General features: G+C 40.4%; 1 protein-coding gene across 5 annotated transcripts in view; it reads right to left on the bottom strand.

Annotated features, from left to right (window-relative positions):
• FAS (Fas cell surface death receptor) overlaps positions 1-16,784 on the bottom strand; it is a 66,483-nt gene that overhangs the window by 35,786 nt on the left and 13,913 nt on the right. For all 5 annotated transcript variants that reach the window (NM_174662.2, XM_059881738.1, XM_059881736.1 and 2 more), the window contains 5 exon segments: positions 715-776; positions 2,509-2,583; positions 2,752-2,807; positions 5,674-5,782; positions 7,053-7,190. In NM_174662.2, coding sequence (NP_777087.1) covers positions 715-776; positions 2,509-2,583; positions 2,752-2,807; positions 5,674-5,782; positions 7,053-7,190 — 440 coding nt within the window.

Here is a 16,784-nt window from a genome sequence, read left to right as displayed (position 1 = left end):
TTTACCAGGTGAGCAGGTCACTCTCCCCATTGTACCTTTGGCTGTTTTTTTTTTTTTTTCCTCCTTTGGGCACGGCTTGCAGGATCTCAGTTCCCTGATAGGGACTGAACCCAGGCTACGGCACTGAAAGCCACTAGGCCACCAGGGAACTCCTTTTTTTAGCGATGTGACAGGCTTTGATTCCATGTTGGAAAAAGATATGGTGACAGATAAGGTAACAAGTGACTGGAGAGAGCTGAGTTGTGCCTTTAGTGTGGACTTCCAGAGTAATCTCTTTGCTTGGGCATGTTGAATCCATGCTCTGGGAAAGGATATCTCTCTGCATTTCTGTTCATGAATAATACCAACATGGAACGTGGACGCTTGGCCACATCCTTTTGTCAGCTCCCTTTGTGTAAGTGAGAACTTATTAATAAGAATTTATTTGTATGTTATTTGTATAGAAGTTTCTTATAAACTGGGCACCATATCTTAATTCATTTTTGATGCCCCTCTAATCCATGCACACACAAGCACCATAAACGTTTGCTTTTTAAAAAGTAACAAGTAGGGGGACACATGTACACCCATGGCTGATTCAGGTCAATGTATGGCAAAAACCACCACAATATTGTAATTAGCCTCCAATTAAAATAAATTAATTTTTAAAAAGTAACAAGTAAAAAGCTGAATGACTATTTTTTTAGGATAGCTGATGCACATTTCAACACTTACATCATTTGAGGCTGCAGAGTTGCAATAATCATTTTTTTTATTCCTCTCTCGACTTTTCGCCACTGAAAGATCCAAGAAATATCTATCAGACTCAGGTCTCAGCCTTGTAGGAAGCATGACAGAACAAAGTCTCATACTAAGAGAAGCATGAGAAGAAAGGAGAAATTCATTCACTAAAATTTACAGCAACCAACCACCAAAAGAAGCCTATTTGTCCTGATTTTGAAAATTCCATCCCACTGAGTCAAGTGGTACAGAGATATGCCACATCTTTTTTTAAATTTTTTTTCTATGTGGACCATTTTAAAAGTCTTTTATTGAGTTTGTTAAGTCTTCCCTGGTGGCTCAGATGGTAAAGAACCTGCCTGCATTGTGGGATACTGGGTTCGATCCCTGGGTCAGGAAGATCCCCTGGAGAAGAGAATGGCAACCCACTCCAGTATTCTTGCCTGGAGAATTCCATGGACAGAAGAGCCCGGTGAGCTACAGTCCATTCGGGTCGCAAAGAGTTAGACACGACTGAGCAACTAACACACACACTGAATTTGTTCTAGTATTGCTTCTGTTTTATGTTTGGTTTTCTGGCCATAAGGCATGTAGGATGGTAGCTCCCCAACCAGGATCGAACCTACACCCCAGCACTGGAAGGTGAAATCTTAACCACTGGACCGTTAGGAATGTCCTGATATGCCACATCTTAATGGAGCCATCCAGTTACCACACAGTAGCCTGAAGCTGGCTTTTGACTTACTGTGTGGCCATCGCCACTCTGTCTCGCTCGCTTGAAGCTGGGTGACATGGCTACAGCAGGACACAGAAGCCATAGGTTACAGAAAGTTGACTTCAGTTTGCTGGGAAGTGGCATTATTTAAACATTGAGTTTATATTTTCAGCTAAACCTCTCAAGGCAAGACAATTTTTTTATCTTCAGCTGACCTGGAGAAACAGTGATTTGTTCCAACAGAAAGGAAAAATTGGATGTATCAGTGTCATCAAAAGTTGGCTCTGCCATGTGTTGTATGAATGATCTAATGGGAGTTTTCTAGAATAATTATTGTTGTTGCTTTAGTTGCTAAGTTGTGTCCGACTCTTTTGTGACCCCATGGACTGTAGCCCACCAGGCTCCTCTGACTATGGGGTTTCCCAGGCAAGAATACCGGAGCAGATTGCCATTTCCTTCTCCAGGGAATCTTCCTGACCCAGGGATCGAACCCGTGTCTTCTGCATTGGCAAACAAATTCTTTACCACTGAGCCACCTGGGAAGCCCAGGGTAATTACAAGTATTCCAAATTTTGGTTTACCTGATGATTTTACTAAGTAACTCTTGCATAAAAGGTATGCCACAGTCTTTAAAGTGGATAAATAATAAAAAAAAACATGGGGTCTTGACAAGGGAGAAGAGGCACAGAGAGGGATGAATTTATCAAGTGTCTGCTGCAATCCCTTTGCTCTTGGAGTTCTCTTTATGCAGGGGATGATCTCAATGTAGAGTCAAGGACTACTTCTAATTCTTGGCCAACTTGGCTGCTGTGTAAATGAAAATACCCTTGTTCATGGGGAGGATGGGAATACCCAATCAGTGCCCCAGAATGGTTGCTCAGAAACAGTAGCTGAAGGATAATATCATCTATTCTTATCAGCTCTCAGGGGTGCATTTAGAAGTAGGAATTTAACTATACTAGAGTTGCTACCTGGTAGGAGCTTTCTTACAAGTAGAAGACAGAAGGGAATTCTTGTGAACAATGACTTCCCAAGTCACTTCAACCCGCCATTTGAATGAAGTAAGAGCTTACCTTTGTATATTATTAGAACTATTGGGATGAGGAGGATCAGGAGGGCCCATAAACTGTTTGCGTGAGATCTGGATCCTGTAGATAGGAACATTGTACATGATATATGAAAGTACATACTTCTTAAGATTATTTAAAAAAAGATGAAAACAAAGTACTCAAAGAGTCAAAATGGATTGCCTTTTCTTCATATTTTGCAGTGAGTTTGGGAGAAAGGAGAATGTAATCATAAAAAGAAATAATAACCTTTGCATTTGGTGTTGCTCGTTGGTGTGCATTTCTCAATGATTCCATGTTCACACCTAGAAAAAAATACAGAGGGAATTCAAAAATTCTGATGGACAGATTCCTTGATCATTTTCAATAACATACTATAAATCCAGGGACATTTTATCCATTTTTGCATCTCTGGCAAACATATTCCCTCAAATATTTCTAGATTAGCATTTTGTTGTTGTTGTACAGTCACTCAGTTGTGTCTGACTCTTTGCAGCCCCATGGACTGCAGCATGCTAGGCTTCCCTGTCCTTCACCATCTCCCAGAGTTTGCTCAAACTCATGCTCATTGGGTCGGTGATGCCAACCAACCATCTAATCCTCTGTCATCCCTGTCTCCTCCTGCAATCAATCTTTCCCAGCATCAGGGTCTTTTGCAATGAGTTGGCTCTTCACATCAGGTGGCCCAAGTATCGGAGCTTCAGCTTCAGCATCAGTCCTTCCAATGAATATTCAGGGTTGATTTCCTTTAGGATTGACTGGTTTGATCTCCTTGCTGTCTAAGGGGCTCTCAAGAGTCTTCTCCAATACCACAGTTCGAAAGCATCTATTCTTCGGCACTCAGCCTTCTTTACGGTCCAACTCTCACATCCATACATAACTAATGGAAAAACCATAGCTTTGACTATATAGTCCTTTATCAGCAAAGTAATGTCTCTGTTTTTTAATACACTGTCTAGGTTTGTCATAGCTTTTTTCCCAAGGAGCAAGTGTCTTTTAATTTCATGGCTGCAGTTACCATTCACAGTGATTTTTGGAGTCCGAGAAAATAAAGTCTGTCGTTGTTTCCATTTTTTCCCCATCTATTTGCCATGAAGTGATAGGACCAGATTGGAGAAGGAAATGGCAACCCAGTCCAGTATTCTTGCCTGGAGAATCCCATGGACAGAGAAGCCTGGTGGGCTACAGTCCATAGGGTCGCAAAGAGACAGACATGACTGAGCGACTAAGCACGCATGCCTAATGGGATCGGATGACACGATTTTAGTGTTTTTTAGCATCTACTTGGTGCAAATTCATGACATAATTTGGGTGTTTGGATGAAAAATATCCTAAAGAATGACTATGGGTTAAAAATACCTTGGGGTTAAAAATACCTTGAGGTTAAAAAAAAGGCATTAAAATATCAACATGTGAGAAAAAAGATGGAATAGACATAAAAATAAAGTTTAATTAGCTAATAAACGTAAAATCATAAATTTCCAAAAGCAATTTCAAAACAGTCATAGAGCAATTAAATGGTCAGACAATAGCCCACTGCCCAGGCTGCTGCTTATGGAGTCTACTTAGCTAGCCCCTTAAAGGCCTCCTCTTTTATATCAATTAGTGATTAGGGCACTCAAGAAGTTCCTGTAGGATTTTCTTCAGACAGCCAAATACTGACAAATTGTCTGAATTATAACCTGGCTCTGCCCATTCCCTAACTAGGTGAGCTTGGACAAATTTCTACAGCACATACTACCCAATCTGATTGCCACAGAAATGATGTTGATAAGACAAGTGAGTATTATTTGCATCCACATTCAAAAAACTAAGATCATGGCATCCAGTCCCATCACTGCATGGCAAATAGATGGGGGTAAAAATGGAAAGTGACAGACTTTATTTCCTTGGGACCCAGAATCACTGCGGATGGTGACTGCAGCCATGAAATTAAAAGACGCTTGCTCCTTGGAAGAAAAGCTATGACAAACCTAGACAACGTATTAAGAAGCAGAGACAATACTTTGCTGACAAAGGACCATATAGTCAAAGCTATGGTTTTTCCGTTAGTTATGTACGGATGTGAGATTTGGACCATAAAGAAGTATGAGTGCCGAAGAATTGATGCTTTTTAGCCCTGGTGCTGGGTAAGACTTTTGAGAGTCCCTTGGACAGCTAGGAGATCAAACCAGTCAGTCCTAAAGGAAATCAACCCTGAATATTCATTGGAAGGACTGATACTGAAAATAAAGCTCCAATAGTTTGCCCACTTGATACAAACAGCTAACTCATCGGAAAGGACCCTGATGCTGGGAAAGATTGAGGGTAGGAGGAGAAAAGGGCGACAGAGGATGAGATGGTTGGATGGCATCATCAATTCAATGGACATGAGTTTGAACAAACTCTGGGAGATAGTAAAGGACAGGGAAGCCTGGCATGCTGCAGTCCATGGGGTGGCAAACGGACACGACTTAGCGACCGAACAACAACAAAATGAGTGAGGAAACCAAAGTGCAGAGAGGTTAAGTGATCTGTTCAAAATCACCCAATTAATCGGAAGAAAAGTGAAACCTACAATCAGGTGTCCTATCTTTGGGTTAAAATCAAGCACTTTAGCATGAAAGACAGGTCCTTCATGATCTGACCTGGTTCCTTCTCAGTCTTTCCTAAACTCCAGCCAGGTCCTTTGTTCTCCAGAGCTTCCTTTTGCCTTGTTGCAGTTGCTGTTCCCCTGCCTGAAATGTCCTTTCTGTTCACACCAGGTAAGTATCTTTCCTTCCTTTTTTCAAGACTCAAGCCATGTGTCATATCTTTACCCATCCCCCAGAGTTCAAAGGTTTTCCTATATAACTCAAAATCTGGAACACAAGTCTAACCATATGGTCTGGACATAATAACCATCATCTTCCTTGACACTCTCTGCCTCTAGCCTTAGATCTTCAAGACCAGGCATGCGTCTGCATACATCAATGGCTTGAGCAGCCAGCACAGAATCAAGCACTCAGGAAGTGTTCAATAAATGTTTAGACACAGGATGTTTGGGTGAAAAAATGGTTGTTTAGTTTCTTGGAGTCAAAGCAAGATTAAAACCCAGATTCTTCACTCTCAGCCAGTGCTGCTTCCCTTTCAGGAAATCATTTTCTCTCAAGATACACCTACTGTTTTAACCAGAGAAAGACTAAAACTTACGTGGTGCAAGGGTTACAGTGTTCACACGGAGAACTGTTACAAAAAAAGTTCGATTTGCATCTGCACTTGGTATTCCGGGTCCGAGTACAGTTTTGTTCCACTTCTAGCCCTAGAATACCAATTTGATGAATGAACAATGAAAAGGATGGGCAGGAGTAGCATGCGTTTTTGAGATCCAGTGCTGACATCAGCAATCAAACCATCAAACCTTTAGTAACATATCTAGCGTTTAAATGCCAAATAGACAATCCCAGGTTGAAAGAGCTGAAATCATCTAGCAGTGTTTTAAGCACACAGACAATCCAGCAACCTAGACAATCCCACCTGTACTTAAAATGGCTCCCCTGTTCTCATCTAGAGCCTGGCTACTCAAAGTATGGCTTATAGATCAGCAACCTCAGCATCACCCAGGAGCTCGGTCAGGCCCTGCCCCAGACCTACTCAATCAGACCAATGCCAAAACCCTCACTTAGAGATTCTGATTTAATTGCTCTGAGATGGGACCTGAGTGAGAGAGTGAGTGAAAGTCACTCAGTGGTGTCCAACTCTTTGTGACCCCATGGACTGTAGCCCACCAGGCTCCTCTGTCCAAGGAATTCTCCAGGCAACAATACTGTGGTGGGTAGCCATTCTTTTCTCCAGGGTTCTCCCCGGCCCAGGGATCAAACCTGAGTCTCCTGCATTGCAGGCAAATTCTTTACCATCTGAGCCACTTAGGAAGCCCTTGAAATTGGACCTAAATGTGGGCAATTTTCATAGCTTACTGTTTGATTCTACTATACAGTTAGGGTTGAGAAACACTGCTTTAGAGCCCGCATAGGGACAAGAAAAGCTTTATGTCCAGAGGGTTCTTGATGTTCTTCTTAACAAAACTGGGAGTACTTCTGCTTTATTTTAATCTGAACCCTCAAGATAGACTGGAATATCCATGAAAATTCAGGTCCTCAACAGTAATTATCAGGACAAGCCAGATCCTCAGAGAAACGGGGAGCAGTCCACCCACCTCTTGGGTTTCTGTGTCCTTGTATCTGCAGGCTTCTGAGCTCTTTCTGGCTAAGAACAAAAGCCATTTTACAAGCATAAATCAAGGCAGGAAAGAAAGTCCCTGCAATTCTGGTTAGAGCTGATGGGTCCTGTTCACCATGCTTACATTTAGTCATTCTCTTACATCTGGAAGAATTGCCTAGAGTTGACCCATAAATGTCCAGACCACTCATTCACTGGGTACCTGATCCTGCTTCATCCCCATCAGCCCCACCCTCTCCCTCCTGTATGTTGACATAGCCCTAGCATAGGTCCCAGTTTCTGACTGTATTATACATGGTGCTACATGCAGTACCATGATTTGTCCCTTTTGAATGTTTTTTTAAGACACTTACCATGTTCTTCATCACAGATACTACATCTTATGCATTTGTCAGAATGATGGCTCTTGTCTGTGTACTCGTTCCCCTCTGAGCAGAGCACACATTCTGGTGTATCTCCGTCGCGTTTGCAATCACCGTTTTTCCGTTTGCCTGCCCATGGGGAAAAAATGGAACAAGTGTTTAAACACAAGTGTTTAAACAACAGCAAGGGAAGTCTGCAGGGATGATAATAAAACACTCCTGAAACAGGAGTGGAAGGGCTAAGCTAATGAAATATAAATACAGTAGTGGAGAAGGCTGTTGAAAAATCATATCAAGAGACAGAATTTCTCCCAAGACAAAAGCTAAAAGAGTTACTGAGAGCCAGAGATCAAATTGCCAACATCCACTGGATCATGGAAAAAGCAAGAGAGTTCCAGAAAAACATCTATTTCTGCTTTATTGACTATGCCAAAGCCTTTGACTGTGTGGATCACAATAAACTGTGGGAAATTCTGAAAGAGATGGGAATACCAGACCACCTGACCTGCCTCTTGAGAAACCTATATGCAGGTCAGGAAGCAACAGTTAGAACTGGACATGGGACAACAGAGTGGTTCCAAATAGGAAAAGGAGTACGTCAAGGCTGTATATTGTCACCCTGCTTATTTAACTTATATGCAGAGTACATCATGAGAAACGCTGGGCTGGAAGAAGCACAAGCTGGAATCAAGATTGCTGGGAGAAATATCAATAACCTCAGATATGCAGATGACACCACCCTTATGACAGAAAGTGAAGAGGAACTAAAAAGCCTCTTGATGAAAGTGAAAGAGGAAAGTGAAAAAGTGGGCTTAAAGCTCAACATTCAGAAAACGAAAATCATGGCATCTGGTCCCATCACTTCATGGGAAATAGATGGGGAAACAGTGGAAACAGTGTCAGACTTTATTTTGGGGGCTTCAAAAATCAGTGCAGATGGTGATTGCAGCCATGAAATTAAAAGACGCTTACTCCTTGGAAGGAAAAGTTATGACCAACCTAGATAGCATATTGAAAAGCAGAGACATTACTTTGCCAACAAAGGTCCATCTAGTCAAGGCTATGGTTTTTCCAGTGGTCATGTATGGATGTGAGAGTTGGACTGTGAAGAAAGCTGAGCACCGAAGAACTGATGCTTTGAACTGTGGTGTTGGAGAAGACTCTTGAGAGTCCCTTGGACTGCAAGGAGATCCAACCAGTCCATTCTGAAGGAGATCAGTCCTGGATGTTCATTGGAAGGACTGATGCTAAAGCTGAAACTCCAACACTTTGGCCACCTCATGTGAAGAGTTGACTCAATGGAAAAGACCCTGATGCTGGGGGGGATTGGGGGCAGGAGGAAAAGGGGATGACAGAGGATGAGATTGCTGGATGGCATCACTGACTCGATGGATGTGAGTCTGGGTGAACTCCGGGAGTTGGTGATGGACAGGGAGGCCTGGCGTGCTGTGATTCATGGGGTTGCAAAGAGTCGGACACGACTGAGGGACTGAACTGAACTGATGCCTACTTTATTTTTTTTTAATTTTATTTATTGATTGATTGATTTTTGGCTGTGCTGGATCTTCACTGCTGCACAGGGGCTTTCTCTAGTTGCAGCAAGGAGGTGCTACTCTCAGGCTGTGGAGCGTAGGCCTCTCGTTGCGGTGGCTTCTCTCAGGGTAGTGCACAGGCTCTAGGGCACTCAGGCTTCAGTAGTTGTGGCACATGGGCTTAGTTGCCCAACAGCATGTGGAATCTTCCTGGACCAGGGATCGAACTCACGTTCCTTGCATTGGCAGGCAGATTTCTAACCACTGGCCCACCAGGGAAGTTCCTATGCCTACTTCTATAGGATGATTAGCAATAGGAACATATGAAAAGGAGGTCAGAATGACCAAAAGCACTGGAAGAGATGCTTTTACCAGCTTTGGGGGCGGAGGGAAGAAGGTTGTTAAGTATATATTCACAGTAAGAGATGACTGCCACTGGCCACTGAGATGACCCAATTCTTGCTCTGACTTCTCATTTGACTTTCCAAAGTCCACAAATCCTGGTAAGAATAGTAGTGTTTGAGGAAAAGAACATTTGAAGTTCTAAAGACTCTGGCTATATTTTTAACAGCAATAACATCTTTAACAAGCTGCTTAATCTCTCTGAGCCGAATTTCTTCATGCATGTGATGGAGATAATCACACTTCGTTTGCACAACTAAAAGAACTGCAAGGGACCTGCCCCAGTAAGTGCTCACAGTTTCCTTTTCACTCCTCTTTCTTTCTATTCCTTTGCCACTAAGTGGCAGAGTATGTTATGATGTGTAGGTTTGCTATCTTAATACACAAAACTTTAAATCATATTCATGTTTGCTTTCCTTTAAAAATAAAATGAATCACTGGACTGCTATTAGTAAGTATTATACAACAATGGCCTTCCCTGAGAGCTTAGTTGGTAAAGAATCTGCCTGCAATGCAGGAGACCCTGGTTTAATTCCTGGGTCGCGAAGATCCCCTGGAGAAGGGAAAGGCTATCCACTCCAGTATTCTGGCCTAGAGAATTCCATGGACTGTATAGTCCATGGGGTTGCAAAGAGTCAGACATGACCGAGAGAGTTTCACTTTCTTTTTTCATACAACACTGTGTTCTGGAAAATTCATTTCCTTAAGACGTGTTTATGAATACCGATTGTGTGCCAGGCACGTTCTGGGAGCTGGAGATACCCTTGGAAGGCCAGTCCTTGGTCTCCAAAGACTTCACATTTTCAAGGTATAAGCAGGCCATACACAAATAAATACAGGATGGCAAGTGGTGATAATTGCTGTGGGGGAAGGTAAGTTATAGCAAGGGAACAGAGAAAGATGAAAGAAAAAATATAAAGGGACATTTAAGAGAAAAGCCTAAGTAGTGACTAAACTTGTTATAACTAAACAAAAAGAATAGGCAAAATCTAATCTGCCCCCCTCGTATGAACAGCAAACATAATTTATTCTGTTTTTCTCAGGTATATGACTTTCTTAATAACTTCATAGCATTCTTTTTTGTCTTCTTCTTAGTTTTTTAAAAAATTTATTATTGGAATATAATTGCTTTACAACGTTGTGTTAGATTCTTCTGTACAACGAAGCAAATCAGCTTTATGTATACATAAGAATCTGCCTCCCAATGCAGGAGATGTGAGAGACACAGGTTCAATCCCTGGCTCAGGAAGATCCCCTGGAGGAGAAAACGGCAAGCCACTCCAAATATTGCCTGGGGAATCCCATGGACAGAAGAGCCTGGTGGGCTATAGTCCGTGGGGTTGCAAAGAGTCGTACACCACTGGGCGACTTTCACTCACTCTCTCACTCAGGTCCCATCTCAGAGCAATTAAATCAGAATTTCTAAGTGAGGGTTTTGGCATTGGTCTGATTGAGTAGGTCTGGGGCAGGGCCTGACACTCTGCATTTCTAACAAACTCCTGGCTAATGTGGATTTTGCTGACTTATAAACCATACTTGGAGTAGACAGGCTCTAGATGAGAACAGGGGAGCCATTTTAAGTAAAGGTGCGGTTGTCCCGGTTGCTGGCTTGTCTGTCTACTTAAAATTCCACTAGGTGATTTCAGTTCTTTCAACCTAGGGCTCAGAAACAGGGTGTACATATGACAGTTCAGTTCAGTTCAGTCACTCAGTCATGTCCGACTCTTTTCGACCCCATGAATTGCAGCACACCAGGCCTCCCTGTCCATCACCAACTCCTGGAGTTCACTCAAACTCATGTCCATGGAGTTGGTGATGCCATCCAGCCATCTAATCCACTGTCGACCCCTTCTCCTCCTGCCCCCAATCCCTCCCAGCATCAGAGTCTTTTCCAATGAGTCAACTCTTCGCATGAGGTGGCCAAAGTACTGGAGTTTCAGCTTTAGCATCAGTCCTTCCAAAGAACACCCAGGACTGATCTCCTTGCAGTCCAAGGGACTCTCAAGAGTCTTCTCCAACACCACAGCGCTCAGCTTTCTTCACAGTCCAACTCTCACATCCAAACATGACTACTGGAAAAACCATAGCCCTGACTAGACAGACCTTTGCTGGCAAACTAATGTCTCTGCTTTTGAATAGGCTATCTAGGTTGGTCATAACTTTTCTTCCAAGGAGTAAGCATCTTTTAATTTCATGGCTGCAATCACCATCTGCAGTGACTTTGGAGCCCAAAAAAATAAAGTCTGACACTGTTTCCACTGTTTCCCCATCTATTTCCCATAAAGTGATGGGACCAGATGACATGATCTTCATTTTCTGAATGTTGAGCTTTAAGCCAACTTTTTCACTCTCCTCTTTCACTTTCATCAAGAGGCTTTTTAGTTCCTCTTCACTTTCTGCCATAAGGGTGGTGTCATTTGCATATCTGAGGTTATTGATATTTCTCCCAGCAATCTTGATTCCAGCTTGTGCTTCCTCCAGCCCAGTGTGTCTCATGATGTACTCTGCATATAAGTTAAATGAGCAGGGTGACAATATGCAATCTTGACGAACTCGTTTTCCTATTTGGAACCAGTCTGTTGTTCCATGTCCAGTGCTACTCTAATTTATTGTAACATTTCAGACAATTACTTTACATGACTGTTCAGAAAATATTCTCATTTCAGATTCCATGGTGGAACAACAAAAGATTAGTGGATTAGTATACAGAGAAAATGAGAGAAGGAACATTTGAGATTTATGTTAAATTTTAAAAGAAAATTCCTCACTTACAGTAGCTCATTGTCATTCATGAGAAATATGTTATAAGGCCATCACAAATTCTCAGTTTCACTTATTCCAATATAGCATGTCATTCCATCCAGAAGAATGCAGGTAAAGTGTATATGAACGCATCAGATCCATTCAAATGAACCCATTCAAATGTATATGAACCTGTTATAATTCTTACAATGGTAACAATACATGATAATAGTAACACTCATTGAGCCAAGCGCTCTGCTACACACTAGAAACACATTCCATTTGTTGTTCACAATAATCCCAAAAGGTCAGAACTATTACTACTTCCATTTTACAATTAAAGAACCAGACTCAAAGAAATCAAGTATCTTGCCCAATGAAGCTTGTAAATAGCTAGGAGAACCAATCATCCCTGTGTGCCCAGGATGTGAGACTGTTAGTGCTAAAACTGGGGAAGTCTCGGGCAAACCAGAATATGCTGGTCATCCTGTTAAGTGTCAGAGGGAGGACCTGAAAGCAGTGTCTGATGCCAGTACTTAAACTATGAAACACAATTCAATATCTGCTTGGTAAAGATTTCAGCTATCATATTGCAAACTCTTAATATGACAAAACTTTTCAGGGGCTCTGTCCTATTTCTCTGCCTTCATCTCACAGTCCCAGTGGCTTATCCGCTGCACTGGAGAATGTGTGTACCAGAGCATGATTCTTTACTTGCTTTCCTTTTCCTTTCTAACATTGTCCCATAACTGTCTCTCGGAAGTCAGTTTGCCTTCCTGGGATCGCTTTACTGGGGAGCTCTTTACTGGGTGTGCCCACTATGGGTGCCAAAAACCTAACTGCAAACGGTGATACTACACAGATCAACACATGACAATGTCTTCACATTTTTCTTAATGTAGAACTTTGTAAAAGATCAATGTTGCAGAGATCCCTGATTCACCTAATATCCATTTTTCCTTCTCTCATAAGAAGAGAATATTTACTAGGAGACATGGCTGCCCTGAGTCAAGACTACATCTCCCAGCCTCCTTTGCATGGCCATATAATTAAATTCTGGCCAATGGGATGTTAGCAAAGTGTCCAGTAATATCGTACAGGATGTTTCCTGAAGAGAGCTGGAATGCACTTTAAAGTTTAATCTGCCCTATTCGCATGAAGAGCAAAAATTATGTATACTATCTTTCCTAGGAACATAGAAATTGTTCCTCGGAAATCTAGGAACATAGAAATTCTTAATAATTTCTTTTCACAGCATTTCTTTTGATAAAACAAAATACTACTCAATACATAAACAAGTCATGAAATTTAAACATATACAATACTTTAGTAAACAAAGGCAATGGTATGTCAATAGAAAAAAATAAACAAATGGTGGAAACTTGGAACCAATTTAAATACAGCGCATCGGGGTTCTATATCATTGCAGCAGTTTGTTTAAGAAAACCAAGTCAAAGTACAACTTTAATTGCTTGCCAGTAGAATAATACTGCTTTCTAAACGGGCTGACCTCTTTAATGAATTACCTTTCAGAATGCCTATGGCATGACAGAGATATAATATCACAAGTTCTTTCTTTCTTCCAAAGGATAAAACCTAAATTTATCAAAATATTAAAAAAGGAGTTGTTTTCTTGAAAATAATATTTTAAAATATATTTGTTTCTGAGTATACTACTATATATGCTCACTGTATAAATTTTAGGAAAGTGTAAAAAGCACCTATATATCAACCACTCTGAGATATTATTTTGGTGCATTCCTACACATATATACATGTGAGTGTATGTATGCATACACACCTATGTGTATATGTATGTGTATATATATATACACACATAGGTATGTATGTGATCCCCTATGTGAATTGACTTTTTTTTAATCAAAAAAGTCCTTATCACATCACCATATTCAATAAGAAGGATTCTATGGTACACTGCATACATTGCATATATATTTTTTGATTAAAAAAATGTCAATTCAAATAGGGGATCACAGAAAAATTACTATAAATAATTCAGTTTATAAAGTATAACTGTATAATTATTTGCCACTCTTGTGATATAGAAACAACTTATTAGAATTCCAGCTTCTTTCTCACTTAAGTCACATCCAAAATGTATCACTCACAATTTCTTTTTTCTTTCTCCTTCTTCCTTTGTTTTTGATGGAAAGAAAAGTTAAAGACTTCAATAATCTGTATGAAAGGCTTTCATAGTTTCATTATTTTCCCCATGTATTTTGCCTCCACCTAATTCATTAATAATTTTTTTTAGTAACTCGACTTTACTGAAATTCTCCAAAGCATTAAAAATAATTTTCATAGAAATTAAATGTTTTTCCTGTGTATTTATTTACTGATTTATGTAATGTTAAATTACATATTACTATCGCAAAAATTTTTGGAAGCAATTTGGATACTGATAAGCTTAAATTTCTTTTCAAAAAGGAATAGAAGTGGGAAGATTTTTAGTACATATTGGACACCATCCAGGATGTTTTAGAGATGGAGCAGAGAGAATCAGTTAATCCAGCCAGCAGATCAGTTAGAAATCTCTTAAGAAAATTTATATACATTGAGGTTTATATCATAAATATATCAGAAACATGATTTTGATTGATACATAGTATTCCAATCTTTGAATACTTTGAAATTTACTTAATCTCACATCATTGGATATCACAGTGAAATGTTATGCATATATTTATTTTTTACTATTTTTAAGACATTTTTCCACAAATCTATTATAGTATAAGTAGATTTTCAAATTTTTGACCCACATATCCAAATTTCTTTCTTAAAATGTTTTAACAATTGACATTCCAAGAGTGATGTAGGAGAGTCTGCTTATCTCATAAGCAAACTCACTGAGATCACTTCGAAAATGAAAATAAAACAAAGCAAAACAAAAAAAGGAAGCAAACAAAAGTCCTTAACAGCTTGATATGCAAAGCATATTATCTTCATTTTAATTTGCATTTTAGCATTTAAAAATATGAGTAAAGATCTCAATTCATAAGACAAATAGATGGTGTTTGTGAGTGAGCATGAAGTCGCTCAGTCATGTCCAACTCTTTGCGACCCCATGGACTGTAGCCTACCAGGCTCCTCTGTCCATGGGATTTTCCAGGCAAGATTTCTGGAGTGGATTGCCATTTCCTTCTCCTCTCCAGGGGATCTTTCCAACACAGAGGTCAAACCCAGGTATCCCACATTGCAGGCGGATTCTTTACCAGCAGATTACAAAAAGCCAGGAAGCCAGTCTTTATTCTCATTTGGAGGAGACTAAATATAAACAGGCTTAAATATAGTTGGATTATGACAGATTTTCCATAAGGATTGTTAAAACCTGGAGAGAAGGCCAAGTAAGACTGTTAGAATCTTTTCATAAACAGGGCCCACATCTGTTTAGCAGCTTAAGTACTGGAGGCCCAGAAAGCCAAACATGAAACCTACCACCATCCTTTGCTGCTGCTGCTGCTGCTGCTAAGTCGCTTCAGTCGTGTCTGACTCTGTGCGACCCCATAGACAGCAGCCCACCAGGCTTCCCGGTCCCTGGGATTCTCCAGGCAAGGACACTGGAGTGGGTTGCCATTTCCTTCTCCAATGCATGAAAGTGAAAAGTGAAAGGGAAGTTGCTCAGTCGTGTCTGACTCTTAGCGACCCCATGGACTGCAGCCTACCAGGCTCCTCCGCCCATGGAATTTTCCAGGCAAGAGTACTGGAGTGGGGTGCCATTGCCTTCTCCAACTACCATCCTTTATGGTTCTATTAATCTATTATATATGCCCATGTGCTGTTTTCCTTTATCTTCCTGTCTTCCTTCATGATGCAGCTGGGAAATGCTTATCTGTATAACATAACAGTCAACTCTACTCCGTGTTGAAAATAAAAGTCTGCACAATTGCTTTTTGCTTAGCTTTTAATTTGCTAGTGTTCAGAGGATTTCCGATCTGAAATTGGTTTTCATTTCAAAAATACTGATTTAAAAAAAATGGTTGGTTTTTATTCTTTGCTTTCGTAGCTCATCTAGTTATTCGGTTGCAAAATGCAAATGTATTTTTCAGGCTTCAGTGCTAGGACAAACATTCTTAGAGACTTTCTGATTGAAGGGAAGTGTTGAGACATATCTCTTAAGGGTAGAAGTTTCTTGCATTTAGAGCTCCACAATTATTATGATACATTCTAACCAGTTCTGATGTGGTAAGTTTTAATATCCACAACTTAGTCTTTTTTGGCTATTGAAAAATGGAGCTAAACAAATAAGTCCTCTCACTTCTGAGTTACATGTCATTTACAAATTATATTTACTCATGTTCACATCAAATCAGTGTGATAAAGATAAAATAAGCTAGTCTTGGAGGAATAAAACCATCGTATGACCCAGCAGTCCCACTCCTAGGCATATACCCTGAGGAAACCAAAATTGCAACGTTCATTGCAGCACTATTTACGATAGCTAGAACACGGAAGCAAGGTAGATGTTCATCGACAGATGAATGAATTAAGAAGTTGTGGTATATATACACAATAAATATTACTCAGTCATAAAAAGGAACACATTTGAGTCAATTCTAATGAGGTGGATGAACCTAGAACCTATTATACAGAGTGAAGTAAGTCAAAAAGGGAAAGATAAATATCATATACTAATTCATATATATGGAATCTAGAAAGATGGTACTGATGAATTTATTAGCAAGACAGCAATGGAGAAACAGACATAGAGAATAGATTTACGGACATGGGGAGAGGAGAGGAGAAGGTGAGATGTATGGAGAGAGTAACATGGAAACTTACATTACCATATAAAATGGACAGCCAACAGGAATTTGCTGTGTATCTCAGGGAACTCAAACAGGGGCTCTGTGACAACCTAGAGGGGTGGGTTGGGGAGGAGATTCAAGAGGGAGGGGACATATGTACACCCATGGCTGATTAGTGTTGATGTTTGGCAGAAAACAACAAAATTCTGTAAAGCAATTATCCTTCAATTAAAAAGTAAATAAATTAAAAAATTAAGCCAGTCTTGGGAAAATAATGTCAT

The sequence above is a fragment of the Bos taurus genome, chromosome 26 (assembly GCF_002263795.3).
Source record: "Bos taurus isolate L1 Dominette 01449 registration number 42190680 breed Hereford chromosome 26, ARS-UCD2.0, whole genome shotgun sequence".
Lineage (NCBI taxonomy): Eukaryota > Metazoa > Chordata > Mammalia > Artiodactyla > Bovidae > Bos > Bos taurus.
The sequence above is the reverse complement of the archived record's forward strand: the minus strand, read 5'-3'. Positions and strand labels throughout refer to the sequence as shown.